Source organism: Bombina bombina, chromosome 4 (genome assembly GCF_027579735.1).
Source record: "Bombina bombina isolate aBomBom1 chromosome 4, aBomBom1.pri, whole genome shotgun sequence".
Taxonomy (NCBI): Eukaryota; Metazoa; Chordata; class Amphibia; order Anura; family Bombinatoridae; genus Bombina; species Bombina bombina.
The window spans coordinates 768,577,914-768,597,064 of NC_069502.1; the positions used below are offsets into that span (position 1 = coordinate 768,577,914).

At 38.1% G+C, this 19,151-nt stretch overlaps 1 protein-coding gene across 1 annotated transcript in view; it reads right to left on the bottom strand.

The window, feature by feature from the left end:
• The window catches only part of TARBP1 (TAR (HIV-1) RNA binding protein 1), a 454,905-nt gene that overhangs the window by 426,338 nt on the left and 9,416 nt on the right, over positions 1 to 19,151 (bottom strand). Inside the window, exons 2-5 of the mRNA XM_053711098.1 lie at positions 18,534 to 18,631; positions 16,465 to 16,534; positions 5,418 to 5,566; positions 1,489 to 1,541 (exon numbers count right to left, since the gene is read on the bottom strand). Of these exons, the coding sequence (XP_053567073.1) occupies positions 1,489 to 1,541; positions 5,418 to 5,566; positions 16,465 to 16,534; positions 18,534 to 18,631 (370 nt within the window). The remainder of the gene's footprint in view (positions 1 to 1,488; positions 1,542 to 5,417; positions 5,567 to 16,464; positions 16,535 to 18,533; positions 18,632 to 19,151) is intronic.

Sequence of the window (19,151 nt, forward strand, 5' to 3'; positions counted from 1 at the left end):
GGTCAAGTAGGCAGGTAGTGAGGTGTGAGGAAGATAATAGGGAACTCACTTCATTCTCAGTGGTAGGGTGGAAGGTGCTGAGAGTGGTGGAGGGGGTTGCCGGGGGCGGAGATGGAAGGTTGCAGTCTTGTGTTGGGATATTACTTTGGATGGTAATTGTTGAAAAAGTAGTCTGCCAGGTCTTGAGCACTAAAGGCAGATGAAGGGGGTGGTGCAGGTGGATAAAGGAGAGAGTTGAAAATGGAGAAGAGACGTTTAGGGTTTGAGGCATGAGTAGATATAAGAGAAGAGAAGTAGGTTTGCTTGGCTAAGTGAAGGGCAGAGGAGTAAGAATAAAGAGTAAACTTATAGTGGAGGAAATCAGATTCAGAGCGGGATTTCCTCCAGGCACGTTCAGCAGCACGGGAGCATTTTTGCAGGTAGTGTGTTTGCTTAGAGTGCCAGGGTTGGAGCTGACGACGTGGGGTTTTGCGTATTTGGGGAGGAGCGAAAGTGTCCAGTGCAGAGGAGAGAGTATTGTTATAGTATATATATATATATATATATATATATATATATATATATATATATATATATATATATATATATATATATATATATATATATATATATATATATATATATATATATATATATATATATATATATATGTACACACATACATACATACATAAGTGTCTTCAGTGTTCCTTTAACGGCCGTAAATAGCTTTTATGTATCAGAGATTATTATGAGAGAATACTTGTGAAAATTACAATTACATCAGTTATATAAAGGTATGAGCCCAAATGTTCATATGCAGTTAGCTATACAAATCGTTAGCTCAGAGGAGAACAGCCTGGTATTTTAATGCTGATTAAAGTGGCCCTATCAAAAATAAATGTAAAATGATGGTTTGTAGCACCTATGGAAAAGGTAATTAGGGAAGGAGGGGGAGGTCTAATTGGCAGTCCAACAGGGTCACTCTCCATCTTGACAAGACAGACAATATAGTCACTGACACTAAACACAGAAGCCACCATATAACCACTACCATATCACTCCTCTGGGTAGGGCTTGCTGGGAATTGCAGATCCCATTTGAGCCCTAGAGAAGATGCAGCAGGCTACCCACAGTAAAACTAGGCTAAAGATACAGAGTAGTATAACAAATATCTGTATAGTTCACAAACCCATGTACCAGGTCTAGATTATAAAGTGCCATGGGCATCTTGTTTGGCATGTGGGTTTGTTGAGCCCTAGCTGCAGCTTAGGTGGACAACATCCCATAGAGCCTGATAATTCACTATAGTTTGTAGCCAGCTAAGTACTTCAGTCTCTTGTTGCACATTTTCTTAATTTTTAGTTTTTCATAAAAAAATTTATATTTTAATATTACAATTTCCAAAAAAATCCTCTTTTTCCAGATTAGGGTAATTTGTCTACACAGGGTCAAGAAACGTGATAAATACATTCAGAAATGTAAAGAACAAATATCAGTGACTCTTACCTGCTAAACATGGAACTTTCAGACAGTGCATCCATAAGGGGTCCAATTATAAACTAGTAAGACAGAAAAATCAAGTGTTGTAGTAACAAAAAGGAAATAAAATGTTATAAGAATAAGAGCAATGATAAACAACAAAACTATGAGAATGGACTTAATTTATCATTAAGTAGTTTCATTTAGTGGCCACATATTACAAATCCTACCCTCTGACCACACTCTACGGGGACCATGATTTTTTTATTTATTTTTTTAAAAAGAGACAAAGTTTCTACAAAAAAGACAAAGGGGCCCATTTATCAGGCTCGCCAGAAACACCAGTTATGAAGCAGCAGTCTAAATACCGCTGCTCCATAACCTGTCCGCCTGCTCTGAGCAGGCGGACAGACATTGCCGCAATTCAACCCGATCGAGTACGATCGGGTTGATTGACACCCCCTGCTGGCGGCCGATTGGCCACAAATCTGCAGGGGGCAGCATTGCACCAGCAGCTCACAAGCTCTTGTGAGCTGCTGGTGCAATGCTGAATACGGAGAGCGTATTGCTCTCCGCATTCAGCAAGGTCTGTTGGACCTGACAGACCTTTGTTAAATAGGCCCCAAAGGCTATTACAAAATAATGTAAGAGACACAAAAGGACCGATAATAAATTAAAAACATTCAGGTATCATATATAAAAGAGTACTGAGTAAACAAAGAATAAAGAGACTCATGGCCCAATTCTCAAAGGCTCTCTGGGCTTGCGAGATTCTTTAAGAAATCTCTCCAGTACTATGAAACCCGTCATAATTCTCTATAAGGCAGCTATTTATTAAAAAGATTTTACTTTTTAATTGAACAATGAAATTTCCATGTACAAACAAGAAACTAAGTAATTTTACAATTGCATAAAGATATCAATATAATTAGTCAGAGGACTAAGAGACAGAAGAGATTATCCGGCACCAAAGGAAACTAAAAAGACAGTTTTTGCCTTGAGAACAGAGGGTCTCGTAAAGAGGTGTTCCCTGCATTTAAGTATGTGAAGGTGATACATACATTACAAAAGGGCTCACAAATAATTTAATTTAAAAATCCCATGAAACAAATAAATGAAATATTGAAATAAAAACAAGCAGCAAAAAATTATATTTAATCCCATTAAAAATAAAAAAACATTGTTCTGTAAAAATCATATTTTAAGGAAAATTAAAAATTTGTATTGATATTACACAGTAAACACTACTTAAAGGAATAGTCTAGTCAAAATTAAACTTTCATGATTCAAATAGAGCATGCAATTTTAGGGAACTTTCTAATTTACTCCTATTATCACTTTTTTCTTCGGTCACTTAAAAAATGCAATTCCTCTCTGTACTTTAACATTTTGAACGGAATGTTCTTTATAGTAAAATCAGTTTCCCTGCCTCTGCTAGTAGGATGGTTCCATGGGTGTAGCTCCTCCATCGGGTCTTTCATATTCTGTAAACACTTTTCCCCTGCAGAACTCACTGTTTTTCTTTTTATCACAAACTAAGGGGGGTGCGATTGTGTCAAAAGACGTATTAACCTAATAGGAAAATACATGCATACGAAATAGAGTTATAAGGTACTATAGGGTGAACACAGTATAATCTGATTTGTGCCCCCTGCTCACTTTACGCACCGCAGTGAAGTTTCCCTTTCGAGCAATCTCCATTTTCTATCAGAGCAAATCTCACAAGTCACAACTGGAAGGGGTAGCACCTTTTTTTTTTTAAAGAGAATTTCCTGAGGGCAGTCCCTGCAAATTTAGATTATCGGGCCAAAAGTGAGAAGCCGGAGAAGACGGTTCACAGAAACAGTCCAATAAATAATGCGGTTAACATTGTGAAAGTGTTATGAGATATGTGGAACATGTACAATGGTGTTATAGAAAGCATTAATGGGAAAGATGAACTTTGAACCTATCTGAGGGTTAAGGAAAAGAATATAAAAAGCATAAGCAAAACAGTGTAAAGAAAGGGAGGAGTGTGTAGCAGTGAAAGTGTGAAGAAACGGTGGGCGTTGGAGCAACGGAGAGGCGAATTGGGGAGCCAGGAAAACCATAAAGATAGCAAAAGTAAAGTACATAGAGGCCTTTTAAGAAAAAGACTGCATGAGTACATAAATTGAGATGAGACAGAGAAATATGGGGAAATAGAGAGAAGGGAAAAATGCAGAGAGAAAAAGGGGGAGAGAAAGGCAAGATGAGGGGCTAGGTAGCTACAAATATAGCAAATATGTTAATAGCGCCATTTTGAGATAAAAATTGGATTCAGTTAACGGGACAGTCAAGTCCAAAAAAAACTTTCATGATTTAAATAGGGAATGTAATTTTAAACAACTTTCCAATTTACTTTTATCACCAATTTTGCTTTGTTCTCTTGGTATTCTTAGTTGAAAGCTAAAGCTAGGAGGTTCATATGCTAATTTCTTAGACATTGAAGACTGCCTCTAATCTGAATGCATTTTGACCACTAGAGGGCATTAGTTCATGTGTTTCATATAGATAACATTGAGTTAATGCACGTAAAGTTACCCTGGAGTGAGCACTGATTGGCTAAAATGCATGTCTGTCAAATGAACTGAAATAAGGGGGCAGTTTGCAGAGGCTTAGATACAAGGTAATCACAGAGGTAAAAGTGCATTTCTATAACAGTGTTGGTTATGCAAAACTGGGGAATGGTAATAAAGGAATTATCTATCTTTATAAACAACAACAATTCTGGGGTTAACTGTCCCTTTAAGAGAGAGGGGGAAGAAAAAAAGGAAAGAGAAAAAGGGAGGGATAGTGGGAGTAAAGGGAGAGAAAAAGTGTTAAAGAAATAGGGAAAAGAGAAAGAAAGCGAGAGAGAGAAAGGGATAAAGAGAGAGAAAGTGGGAGAGAAAGGGTGAAAGAAAGAGAAAAATAAGGGAGAAAAGGGATAAAGTGATAAAGAGAGGATAATGGAGAAGGAGAGGCAAAAAGAGACAAAGAGAGAGATAGAGAAAGAGAGATAGAGAAAGAGAGATAGAGAGAAAGAGAAGGAAAGAGAGAAATGAGAGAGTGTCATGCAGGCAGTATAACAAGGACAGTGTTGCAATATTTGGACAGAATATGAATTTTGAAAGGAACAGTCTACTCCAGAATTTTTATTGTTTAAAAATATAGATAATCCCTTTATTACCCATTCCCCAGTTTTGCATAACCAACACTGTTATATTTATATACTTTTTACCTTAGTGATTACCTTGTTTCTAAGCCTCTGCATACTGCCCCCTTATCTCAGTTAACTCCAGCTGACTCCTGGGTAACTACACAGGAATGAGCACAAAGTTATCTATACGGCACACATGAACTAGCGCTGTCTAGCTGTAAAAACTGTCAAAATGCACTGAGATAAGAGGAGGCCATCAACGACTTAGAAATTAGCATATGAACCTACCTAGGTTTTGTTTTTCAAATAGAATACCAAGAGAACAAAGCAAATTAAAAGTAAATTAGAAAGTTGTTTAAAATTGCATGCCCTATCAGAATCATGAAAGTTTAATTTTGACTAGACTGTCCCTTTAAGTGTAAAATAAGCTTTTTTGAGATAGAGGATATGATTTGTGGTGTTTTTATAACGGATGTGCTGGATTACAGCTTTGTGGTTATTTTGTGTTTCTTATCTATTATCAGATTATTTATGAAATCTTCAAAAGTCGTTTTACCACCAGAATATTTAACAACCTCAGTTGCTATTAATGCCTCTTGCTCTCCAGCACGGTGATCGACATTGGCAATAAGGCACCAAAAGAAGTTAGCACTACTCAATGATGCTGGGTGTGTGATACGTATAACAATTAAATACCTATTAGCATTACAAAAACACTATGTAGAGACACTGAAAATAAACAAATGCACATTGAACATATTTAACATGTTATTAAATGTAAAGCATTTCACTGTACCTCTGAAAAGGCCTCTGATCTTGGAAGACACGGTTCACTATACATCTCAAAAAAATGGAGGATGCCTTCTTTTGCAAGGTTTTTGTTTTCACTTTCAAACATTCTTTTGTAGATGCAGAGATGCCACGAAGGGTTAATAACCCAGCAGTCTAAAATGGCATGGAAATTAATTAGTTTATTAGCAAATATCTTCCAAAAACAAAATTTATGCTTACCTGATCAATTTCTTTCTTTCCGGACATGGAGAGTCCACAACGTCATTCCAATTACTAGTGGGTTATTCACTCCTGGCCAGCAGGAGGAGGCAAAGAGCACCACAGCAAAGCTGTTAAGTGTCACTTCCCTTACCCATAACCCCCAGTCATTCAGCCAAAGGGAAATGGAAAAAGATGATAACACAATGGTGTAGAAGTGCCTGAGGTTTAACAAAAAATACTGTCTAATAAGGGTGGGGTCGTGGACTCTCCATGTCCGGAAAGAAAGAAATTTATTAGGTAAGCATACATTTTGTTTTCTTTCCTAAGACATGGAGAGTCCACATCATCATTCCAATTACTAGTGGGAACCAATACCCAAGCTAGGGGACAAAGAATATATAGGGAGGGAGAATAAGACAGGCAGACCTAAACATAAGGCCCCACCACTTGAAAAACCTTTCTCCCAAAGGAAGCCTGAGCCTAGGCAAAAGTATCAAATTTGTAAAATTTAGAAAAGGTATGCAGAGAGGACCAAGTTGCAGCCTTGCAAATCTGTTCAACAGAAGCTTCATTTTTAAAGTCCAAGAAGAGGAGACAGCCCTAGTGGAATGAACTGTAAGTCTCTCAGGAGGCTGCTGTCTAGCAGTCTCATAAGTAAAATGAATCATACTTCTCAACCAGAGGGAAAGAGAAGTAGAAGTAGCCTTCTGACCCTTACGCTTTCCAGAGAAACAAAAAAACAGCCTGTAGGTAGAATTTTAGAGCGTGGACCACATCCAAGTTTTGCAACAGACGTTCCTTATGAGAGGAAGGATTAGGACAGAGAGAAGGAACAACAACAATCTCCTGATTAATATTTCTATCCGAAACCACCTTAGGGAGAAACCCCAATTTAGTACGAAGTACCGCCTTATCCGCATAAAAAATAAGGTAAGGCGAATCACACTGCAAAGCTGAGAGTTCGGAAACTCTCAGAGCAGAAGAAATAGCCATAAGAAACAAAACCTTCCAAGATAACAGCTTAATATCTATGGAATGCATTGGCTCTAACGGAGCCTGCTGCAAAACTCTAAGAACTAGGTTAAGGCTCCAAGGAGGAGCAACAGATTTAAACACAGGCATGATTCTAACCAGGGCCTGACAAAAGGATTAAACATCTGGCACATCCACCAGACACTTATGTAAAAGAATAGATAATGCAGAAATCTGACCTTTCAGAGAACCGACTGACAATCCTTACTCCAGACCATCCTGGAGGAAAGACAAAATTCTAGGAATCCTGACCCCACTCCAAGAGTAGCCCTTCGATTCACACCATTAAAGGTATTTACACCATACCTTATGTTAAAACTTACGAGTAACAGGCTTGTGCGTCTGAATCATAGTATCAATAACAGTATCCCTGAGACCTGACACCTGCCGAGAGAGCCCCCAGAACCTTTGAGAAGATTCTGGGAGCTGTGACAAGGCCAAACAGAAGAGTGCTTGTCTAGAAAAGCGAATCTCAGGAACTGGTGATAATTCCTGTAGATGGGAACATGAAGATACGCGTCTTTCAGGTCTATGGTCGTCATGAACTGACCCTCTTGGACCAAAGGCAGAATGGAACAAATGGTTTCCATTTTGAAGGGCGGTTCCCTGAGAAACTTGTTGAGACACTTTAGGGTCTAAAATGGGTCGAAAAGTTCCATCTTTTTTGGGAACCACAAACAGATTTGAATAAAATCCTAGACCCTGTTCTCTTACTGAAACTGGAACAATCACTCCCAGGGTGGAAAAGTCCTGAACGCACCTTAAGAATGCCTCTCTTTTTACATAATCCACAGATAACCTTGAGAGGAGAAATCAGCCCCTGGGAGGACGAGACTTGAATTCTATTTTGTACCCCTGAGATGCTATGTTCACAGCCCAAGGATCTGGGATATCTCGTATCCACACTTGATGAAAAAAAGAAAAGCCTGCCCCCCACTTGATCCGATCCCAGACTGGGGGCAGACCCTTCATGCTAGCTTAGTCTCAGCAGAGGGCTTCTTTGATTGCTTTCCCTTATTCCAAGACTGATTGGGTTTCCAAGAAGACTTGGACTGCTCCTGCTTGGAAGAGGGAGAGGAAGACTTCTGACCCTTGAAGTTACAAAACGAAATTTACTTTGACATCCTTTAGGTCTACTCTTCTTGTCTTGTGGTAGAAATGACCACTTTCCACCCATAATTTCAGAAATTATCTCCACCAGACCAGGAGCAAACAGGGTTTTACCCTTGTAAGGTAGCAACAGAAGCTTAGACTTGGAGGTAACAGCTGACCATGATTTTAGCCACAGAGCCCTGTGGGCTAGGACAGTGAAGCCCGACATCTTGGCTCCCAGTCTAATGACTTGCATGTTAGCATCAGAGGTAATGGAATTGGCTAGTTTGAGAGCCTTAATCTTATCCTGGATCTCCTCCAACGGAGTGTCCTCTAAAATCAGTTCTGATAAGGCATCGCACCAATAAGATGCTGCACTTGCTACTGTGGCAATACAAACTGCATGTTCCCATTGAAGCCCTTGATGAACATACATTTTCTTTAGATAAGCCTCCAGCTTTTTGTCCATGGGATCCTTAAAAGAACAGCTATCCTCAACAGGAATTGTGGTTCTCTTAGCCAGAGTAGAGATAGCCCCTTCTACCTTAGACACTGTGCGCCATGAGTCTCAAAAAGAGTCAGCAACAGGAAACATCTTTTTTAAAAACGGGAGATAGGGAGAAAGGTATCCCAGGTTTATCCCATTCCTGTGCAATGATCTCTGACACACGGTCTGGAACAGGAAATACTTCCACAGCGGAAGGAACATTATAGTATTTATTAAGTTTACTAGATTTCTTAGAGTTGACAGCAACAGAAGCGTCTGAGTCGTCCAAAATAGCTAAAACCTCCTTTAGCAGTACACAGAGGTGTTCAAGCTTAAATTTGAAGTTTATCTCTTCAGAATCAGACAAAGGAATTATACTGTCAGCCCAGCAAGCTAGTGACAAGATTGGAGGGCCGCAATATCAGACCCCATCATGGATGATTAGTGTGAAAGCACGCCCACGCAGCGTTGGGACTCAGACAAGGACCGGAGACATACCTAGAGGTACCTGGTGAGCCTAATACCCGGCTCGTTCATACCGGCATCGATTTAGTAGATAGGAGCTGTCACTAAATATTTTATTAAACATAACCCTCTCTGGTGTGGAATGGAGGACCTGCTCGCTGGCTTCAAGGCTCTCTTGGAAGAACAAGACAGGATGATTTGTGAGAGGTTTGATAGAATCTTACTGACCTCAAATGCGTCACCTAAGAGTGCTATTGCCCTAAGAGAGGCTGAATGGCAGCCTGGCGAACAGTGCCCTATCCTACAGGAAGCTAACATGGAAATTTGTATAACGGAGGAGAAGACAGGGACATCGCTGCAGGGAGTACCTTTGGTGGGCTCCCCTAGCTCAGGCTTACAAAACACTCTGTGGCCCTCTCTGCACCGGACATCGATGGCCGCAATCGTTGGTGGGTGGGAGCCGACGTGGGAGGCGGGTGGGCGGCCATCAATGGCTTGCGGTGTACAGAGGTGGGCGGGATCGTGGGTGGGGTAGCTGGGGGGCGCGCACGGACGCGCGATCGTGCACAAGGGAGGCGGGCGGGCGCGTGCACGAGGGAGGGAGCGGGTGGGAACCATTACACATGGTACGGTTTGCATAAATTTAGAGGGAGAGAGGGGAAATAAAAATAGTATTATAAATAAGCAAAGTGATCTGGGAGGGGGTGGGGGTTTAGTCTTTGGGGGGGGGAAAGCTACACTACAGAAAAGTGGGGAGAAATTAAAAAAAATATATATTTTTTTGTAAACTGGGTACTGGCAGACAGCTGCCAGTACCCAAGATGGCTCCCAATAATGTTGAGGGGGAGGGTTAGAGAGCTGTTTTGGGGGGGATCAGGGAGGTTTGGGGCTAAGGGGGATCCTACACAGCAGCATATGTAAATATGCTAGAAAAAAAAAATAAAAAAAATAAAATATACCTTTTATTTTAGTACTGGCAGACTTTCTGCCAGTACTTAAGATGGCGGGTACAATTGTGAGGTGGGTGAGGGAAGAGAGCTGTTTGGGAGGGATCAGGGGGTCTGATGTGTCAGGTGGGAGGCTGATCTCAACACTAAAGCTAAAATTAACCCTGCAAGCTCCCTACAAGCTACCTAATTAACCCCTTCACTGCTAGCCATAATACACGTGTGATGTGCAGCGGCATTTAGCAGCCTTCTAATTACCAAAAAGCATCACCAAAGCCATATATGTCTGCTATTTCTGAACAAAGGGGATCCCAGGGAAGCATTTACAACCATTTGTGCCATAATTGCACAAGCTGTTTGTAAATAATATCAATGAGAAACCTAGAATTGCGAAAAAAATGAAGTTTTTTTTTTAATTTGGTCGCATTTGGCGGTGAAATGGTGGCAAATATACCAAAATGGGCCTAGATCAATACTTTGGGATGTCTTCTAAAAAAAAATATATACATGTCATGGGATATTCAGGTATTCCTGACAGATATCAGGGTTCCAATGTAACTAGCGCTCATTTTGAAAAAAGTGGTTTTGAAATAGCAAAGTGCTTCTTGTATTTATTGCCCTATAACTTGCAAAAAAAGCAAAGAACATGTTAACATTGGGTATTTCTAAACTCAGGACAAAATTTAGAAACTATTTAGCATGGTTGTTTTTTGGTGGTTGTAGATGTGTAACAGATTTTGGGGGTCAAATTTAGAAAAAGTGTGTTTTTTCCCATATTTTCCTCATATTTTATAATATTTTTAATAATAAATTATAAGATATGATGAAAATAATGGTATCTTTAGAAAGTCCATTTAGTGGCGGGAAAAACGGTATATAATATGTGTGGGTACAAAAAATGAGTAAGAGGAACATTACAGCTAAACACAAACACCGCAGAAATGTAAAAATAGCCCTGGTCTTTAAGGGAAAGAAATTGAAAAATGGCCTTGGTCCTTAAGGGGTTAATAATCAATGCACTGCAGCTTTACAATGCTACTGCATATTTGACTGTTAAGTTCAAACAGCACTTTTCTCTTGATGCACTGGAACACTTAAACAGTGCAGCCAGAACACAGCTCTGATTGTAGAGTAGAGCTGCAAAGTTAAAGCACTAAGTCTAACAGTTCCTGCATGGGTTCTGTTCTTTCTGCAGACATGCTGCATTTTCTGCGATGACATCTCAGATCACTGTATGTTCTGCCTTGGGGGAGTTTAGTTTTTGTGTCTCTGAATTGTTTCTGAAAGATATACTGTTTCTGTATCTATGTCTCATGTTTATAGCTGCTAGATATTATGGTGCTGCTTGCAGAACTTCCTGTGCTCACAGCGTATGTATCTCTGTAAATCGTCGCTACACAGGCTCTGTAACTTGCATTAATGTTCAGTAATGATCTATACCGTCTGTACCTGTCTCTTTGTTAACCTCAATAAAAATTATTATTTAAAAAAAACAAAAAACGTACCCCTAAATAAGAACCTCTACACCTTAGCAGACTGAGGTGCTCTACCTGCCCTACTGGAGAAAGAAAATCTTGCCAGGAATAAAACTGCCAGTCTCACAGAAATGTCTCACAGCCTACGCCGCTCCAATCAGATCTGAGAGCGGAAGAGAAGGAGTCGTGACAGAAACTGCGCATCAAAAGTAAAAGCGTGCGTTTCTGAAACTGTGTTAGACCAGAACAGTAAACTGACACAATCAGTTTAAAAACTTCCGGTCTCCCTCTGACTAACCCTCTTGAGCTAAGAAAGTGTATAAAATACAGACAGAAGCCCCAATAAGACCCCCAACAGAGTCCAAAAATAAAATGAGCCACAAATTTTAGGTTAACTCCTTCAAATCCATAAAGAAAAATGAACCCTTAAATCTCCTGTTATCACATACGTTTTTGTGTGCCTGCACACTGCCTAAATAATATCATTCATTAAGGATTAAGCATGTCCCAAATAAATAATGCAGATAATCATCTTAAAGGGACACTCAATCAAAATTAAACTTTCATTATTCAGAAAGATCATGCCATTTTAAACAACTTTCCAATTTACTTCCATTAACAAAATGTGCACAGTCTTTTTATATTTAAACTTTTTTAGTCACCAGCTCCTACCATGGCTGATGGCTGTCACATGGTACGTGTATGCATTTGTGATTGGCTGATGGCTGTCACGTGGTTTAGGGGGAGTGGAAAAAGACATAACTTTTAAAATTGTCAGAAAAAAAATCTAATACTAATTTGAAGTTCAGACTGTGCTATTGCATTGTCTTGTTATCTTGCATTTGTTGATTATGCAAATCTACTGTGTTGACTGGTCCTTTAAGTGCAAGTCTCCTAGACCTAGAAAACAAAGGCACTTACCTGCAATCTAGCTGTCCGGCAGAAAGACAGCTCACAAGGTGTGAAAGGACACATACTCCTTACAGAGGCCTGTAGAAAAAGAAAGAACAGAGTAACCAACTCTGGCTTTCAACACCAAGGGCAGCAAATAAGTTAGAAACCTGAGCAAGGACCACCTCACTACATTCAAACTGCTTAAAAGCCACCACTACTCTTACTCAAGAGAAGGACGTGGACACAGCTAAACCCAAATCCTTGCTTGCAGGGAAAAGTACAGAAAAAAAAAGAATCAATATCTTCAGACACCAAACTTCACCTCCTCCATTAACAGAGGCAAAGAGAATGACTGGGTGTTATGGGTAAGAGAATTGACACTTAAAGGGGCAGTAAACACCAGAATTTTTGTTGTTTAAAAAGGTAGAAAATCCCTTTATTACCCATTCCTCAATTTTGCATAACCAACAGTTATAATAATATACTTTTACCTCTGTGATTACCTTGTAATTATGCCTCTGCAAACTGCCCCCTTATTTCAGTTCTTTTGACAGACTTGCATTTTAGCCAATCAGAGATGTCTCCATGGTAAATTCACGTGCATGAGCTCAATGTTATCTATATGAAACACGTAAACTAATGCCCTCTAGTGGTGAAAAATGCATTTAGATTAGAGGCGGCCTTCAAGGTCTAAGAAATTAGCATATGAACCTCCTAGATTTAGCTTTCAACTAAGAATACCAAGTGAACAAAGCAAAATTGGTAATAAAAGTAAATTGGAAAGTTGTTTAAAATTACGCGCCCTATTTAAATCATGAATATTTTTTTTTTTTTTACTTTACTGTCCCTTTAACAGCTTTGCTGTGGTTGCTTTTTGCCTCCTCCTGCTGGCCAGGAGTGAATATCCTACTAGTAATTGGAATGACATTGTGGACTCTCCATGTCTTAGGAAAGAAATAACACTTTTTTCCTCTCCCGAGCCAGATAAACTGTGTAGTCTTAAAAATAGAAAGATGGTACCATGAATGTTACTTCACTTATCATGCACTAAAGTGATTAAGAGTTTATTTACCTCTTGTTTTAATTTAAGAGGCACAATAAAGAACCACTAAAGTCAAAATTAAAGTTTCATGATTCAGATAACGTAACATTAATTTTATATGTACACTCTCCGAGGCTCCAGCTCCTACTGAGCATGGGAAAAGTGCACAGTATATACTTATAGGCATTTTGTGATTTGCTGATGGCTGTCACATGATACAGGGGGAGTAAATTTGGGATAAACTTTTACATTTTCCAGATAATATTCTACTGCTAATTTCAAATTCAAAGTAAATGCTATTGTCTTTTTTATGATGTTTTGTCAATGATTACATTTCTACTTTATTTAGTGGTCTTTTAATTATATACGGTTATTAATATCAATGGACTATCTATATGTGTTGTATGTACTTATTATTTTTTGTTCTAATACTTCCAAAGAGAAAATTCTTGAATAACGTAAAACAAATATCCAATTCCTGTATATCTCTTTGGTTAACAGATCTGATACAGACATGTGAAATCAAGTGATACACATGATTTCCATTTTTTCTCATGTGAAAGCTAAAAATAAATAGTATTTGTGCCACAGTTGGGGTACATTGGAAACAACTGTATGCTTACAGGGGTACTTGCTAAAAAAGAGTTGAGAAACACTGCTTTACATCAATATTATAAAATTGTACCTATTATAATTATTATTATTCTTTATTTATAAAGCGCCAACAGATTCTGCAGCGCTGCCCATGGGTACAAGGATAGAAGTACGATGGAGAAACAATACAATAAAGACAAAATTTTACAGACAGATACAGGGGGAATTGAGGGCCCTGTTCACGTGGGAACTTACAATCTAAATGGGTAGGAGGATTGGAAACAGGAGGTGTGGATTGCAAAGGTGAGAATGATATTAGTAAGGAGATAGATGAGGGCAACTGTTGGGTAAGTGAAGTTAATTTATTAATGAGTCGGGTGATAAGCTTCCCTGAACAAAAAGATCCTTAGGGAACGTTTAAAGCAGGAGAGGTTAGGGGAGAGTCTGACGGCTCGAGGAAGTGTGTTCCAGAGGGTTGGTGCCGCACGAGAGAAGTTCTGTAGTCTAGCATGAGAGGAGGTGATGGTAGAGGACGCAAGGAGCAGGTCATTGTTGGATCTTAGGGGGCGGGCTGGAGTATATTTGCTGATGAGTGAGGACAGGTAGGGTGGGGCAGCATTGGTGAGGGCTTTGTAGGTCAGGGTGAGAATTTTGAATTTAATTCTGCTGTGAGTGGGGAGCCAGTGAATGGACTCACAGAGAGGTGCAGGAGAAACGGAGCGTCGAGAGAGGTGGATTAGCCTGGCAGATGCATTTAGGATGGATTGAAGGGGAGAGAGGCGGGAGAGAGGGAGGCCAGTTAGCAAGTTATTGCAGTAGTCAAGTCGGGAAATTACCAGGGAGTGGATAAGCAGACAAATTACCTAGTAAGAAAGAATAAATAGATCGCTATTGCAATCTAAGGCTCAGTAATATTCACCTCTGACCTATCGAGGGCACCACCCACCTAGCAAAACAACCTCACTTACTTTCTCTTATTTTTTTTATAAACCTAGATTAATTTTATTGTTATCCTTGTATGTCTGTATTTTACTGTATATCACAAGGTGGTGAATTAGGTCAGTGTTTCTAAACCTTTTGGTAGCATGTACCCCTGTAGGTATACATTAATTTTCTATATACCCCCAACTGTAGCACAAATATTGATATTTTTACCTGAGCAAAAATGGAAATCATGTATCACTTGATTTCACAAGCTTGTATCAGATATATTAATGAAGTAAATATATAGGAATCAGAAACTGGTTTTATGTTTTCCAGAATGTAATGTTTGGAAATATTGCAACAGAGAATAATAAACACATAAAACACATATATACAGTCCATAGATATTAATAATTATATGCAATTAATGTGCTTCTTACATAATAAAAAAGAGGGAAATAAACTCTTTTCTTCATGATGAGGAAAGTAATATTTATGGTATCATCTTTCTATTTTTAATAACCATTTCATACACAGTTTATCTGTCTCGTTTTACTGTGGCACACTACAGAATGATGCAGTTTACCAATTTCACAGTGATATATTTATCTGCTACTTGACTCTGTGACACTTGATCACATTAAAGGGACATTAAACACTAAATAAATAGATGCTAGATATAATTATGCATTCAAAGGAAAGGTCAGTCTGAGAATAACATATAGATGTACTTTTTAAAGTTTCATTAGTTAGTTTAAATATTGACAAAATAAGTGTAAAGTTTCAGTGTCTATAAAATAATGGGAGCTGCCATGTTGTAACTTAGGTTACCTTATCTGCAGTGTCAAATTAGAGGCAGTTATAAATAGGTCACTAGAGTGTGCAGCCAATCGCTGTGTGGAATAGAACAGTGTTCTGCACTTCCATTTCTAACAAGAACTGAAAAGCTCACAATTTCAGAATGGAATTATAGGAAAAAGGGACAAAATAAATAATGAAAGTATACTGCAAATGTGTTTAGATATATACAATTTATAATTTTATATTACCATCACAAAGTGTTTAATGTGCCTTTAATACACTTTCACTGTTCAGTGAAGCTGAACTCGAGCCCTCATATGTCACTAACAAGCCAGAATCTAAGTTTTAGTAATTTGATGTGAATCAGTGATTGAGCAGTGGAATAATGACTACCTTTTGATCACTTCCTCCGCCCCCTTGCTGTTTTTCGTGTTTATTACTCTTACATGTAAGAGCGGTCCCACCCGCTCTATACGTCTTTATCCGTGCTCGCTCTTGTGACGCTAATTTTCTGTGCATGCACAATATAAGATCATTCTTTGAAAGCATTGACGTCACTATGAGCATTTCCTTACCGCATGCGCATAGCAAAATGGGGGCGTAAAAAGAACAGTGTTAGACTCCCATGGGGGACCAATGAGATTAATACATAGCTCATTCGTCACGATGACATGAAATTTCTTTTTAATGCGGGTGGAGATTCGGCGAACAAAGTCTGCCGGCTCTCATTGTACTAAACAGCTTTATCAATTACTTTAAAAAAAATTATGAATGAAAGTCCTATTGATTTTAAAAGATTTATTTAAACATATATAGCTGTCTAATCAAGTTTACTTTCACTTTAAAAAGCAAACTATTCATATTTCTATTTTTTAAAGCATAGTTACTTCACAGCATTTTTTCCCACCAGCCTAAAACTTTTGCACAGTACTGTATATATGTTTATATCTATCTCTATCTATCTATCTTTTATATCTCTCTTTTTATTTATCTATCTATCATACATACATACATTTATAGAGTTCTCTGCGGGTCCTGAACAGTACTACTATTGTGCGTTTAACCCCTTTGCAAAATAGTACAATAACATGGCTTACCTTTATTTTCAGAAAGTGCAGTTTCAAAAAGAAAATTAACTTTTGGCAAAACAGGTTTAATGACATGTACCTGAAAGGAAAAACATTTTTTTTTTACAAATACTAAATAAATACAAATTTCAGCATGGGATAAATATTAATTGTATTTAATAACATTGTTATTAAATTGTTATTAGTCCCCAATCATTCTAAGGCAGTTGCAATTGCTCTCTTCCTACAAGTGAAACACTAAATAATATATAGTGATCCTTTCTTCAAGCCAAGTATAATATCTCAGACTACTATAGTGAAGCAAGTTTTCTTTCATTTAACCCCCCCCCCCCCCCGACTCAATCCAATCATTGAAAGTTCTGATGTAAACAAATAAGTAATTATTGAAATCACGCGATTGTTTCTGCAATTGCGTGATTGCAATTTTTACTTATTTGTTAACATCTGAACTTTTTTCCAATTTAGACAAATAAGTCCTGGCAGGAAAGGGTTAATAGACAAGTGATGCAGCATAGCCGTAAAAAGCGGACTAGAAAATATCTCCTGAGCATCACCATGTAAAAAAGAAAGATATTTTACCTCAAAATGTCCTAACTATTCAAACCCCATTGCAAAGGGCTTTAAGCAGCAATTCAGTATGTCTGTCCCGGGACAGGCAAGGGAGTGAGCCTTGTGCACACACATGTTATTTCCCTATTCAGTTTAAGGAAGTTTACTATGAAATCTCATGAGAATTAAGTCAAATCTCATGAGATCACAGTAAAAGAGTTCATGACCTCAGCACTGTTGATGCTGATTGGCTGAAGTTCATTTCTTCATTTTTATTTTTACCTGCAGCTGGACAGCAGCTGAGTATAACTTTTTACACAGAACTTACTCTGCTGAGCTGAGGAAATTGTGAGGTAAAATAACTTCCTTTTTTACATACAAATGTTTAGGTGATTTTTTCATATCAGTTTTTTACAGCTATGCTGCATCAGTTTCAAGTGATTTAGCATATGGGTATTATGTTCCTTTAAGTTAAAACTGTTTATTTATTTTGGTTTTGAAATTTCTTTTTAAACACATATATATTAAAATGTTCTCTTTTAGTTGTAACAATGTAAAGAAATTGAATTACCCTTTAAGTATTTAAAGGGAAATTATACCCAAATGTTGAAGCACTTCAAATGGATGCATAATATCTGTAAAAAGTTGACTAGAAAATATCACCTAAACATCTCTATGGAAGATATTTTACCTCAACTTTACTAAATATTCATACCCTACTATAAAGAGACTTTAAACAGCCAGTCAGGATGCTTGTCCCAGGACAAGCTAGGGAATGAGCATTTGGCATGTGCAGGCACAGTCATATTATTTTCCTATTCAGTTGAAGTAAGTTCTACGAAATCTCATGAGATTTCGCTAAAAACTCATGAGATCACAGCAAAGGCAAAGCATTACCTCAGCACTGCTGATGCTAATTGGCTATTATTTTGTTGTTTTCTTCTTCAATGTGCAGTTGGACAGCTGAAGTGTAACTGTTTACACAGCACTTACTCTGGTGAACTGAAGCTTTTTTACATAGAGATGCTCAAGAAATTTTCTTGTCAGCTTTTTACAGTTATGTTACATCACTTTCAAGTGATTTAGCATATGAGTATTATGTCCCTTTAAAGTAGATATTTTAAATGGGCATCAGCATTTTCTTTCATGATTCAGATAAAGCATACAATTTTAAACAACTTTCCGATTTACTTCTGTTATCAATTTGCTTCATTCTCTAGGTGTCCTTTGTTGAAGGAACAGCAATGCACTACTGGGAGCTAGCTAAACACATTGGGTGAGCCAATGACAAGAGACATAAGTGTGCAGCCCCAATCAGCAGCTAGCTCCCAGAAGTGCATTGCTGCTCCTTAGCCTAGCTAGGTATGATTTTCATCAAAGGATATAAAAATAACAAAGCAAATTAGATAACAGAAATGATTTGTAAAGTTGTAAAAATTGAATCCTCTATCTAAATTTTTTTGGAGTTTCATGGCCCTTTAAGAAAACACAAAACATATAAATTCACAATGCTTAAGTGGGCCACTTACCTGATTTCCTTCTAATGTTTCCACAACCAATATAAATGTTTCCCAAAACTGCAAAAGTGTTTCATTTTCTTGGGCTGACCAAAAGAATAAAGCTGGTTCTAGTTTAAAACAGAAAAAATAGCATTATTAGGATATCCATCACATAGCTGATAACATTTATAGTGTCCTTCTAGTGTAAAAGTAAAATGCCCTAATTTCTTAAAGGGATAGAAAGGTCAAAGTTGAAATGTGTGTAGGTGCATTTCAGTTTGAAACAGAAGCATTTTTGCAATATAATTCCATTAGAAAAAATGCTTGTAGTAAAAGTTTTTTCAGAAGCATACGCACATATCCTGTGAGAGGCTATGCACCAGTATTCAAACACCATGACTGCTCAGAGAGGTGTCTGTAGTGTGTATTGCTTCTGAAGACGTAATTTGTGTCATACAAGGCAATGCTGACCTTCTGAGAAGGTGTTTAAATATTGGTGCATTGGCCCTTACAGGATATCTGCGTATGCGGCAGAAAACCAGTAATAACTTTTATAAGAAGCAATTTTTGCTAATGAAAGTATATTGCAAAAATGCTTATATTTCAAATTGAAATGAACCTATGCACATTTCATTTTTGACCTTTCTA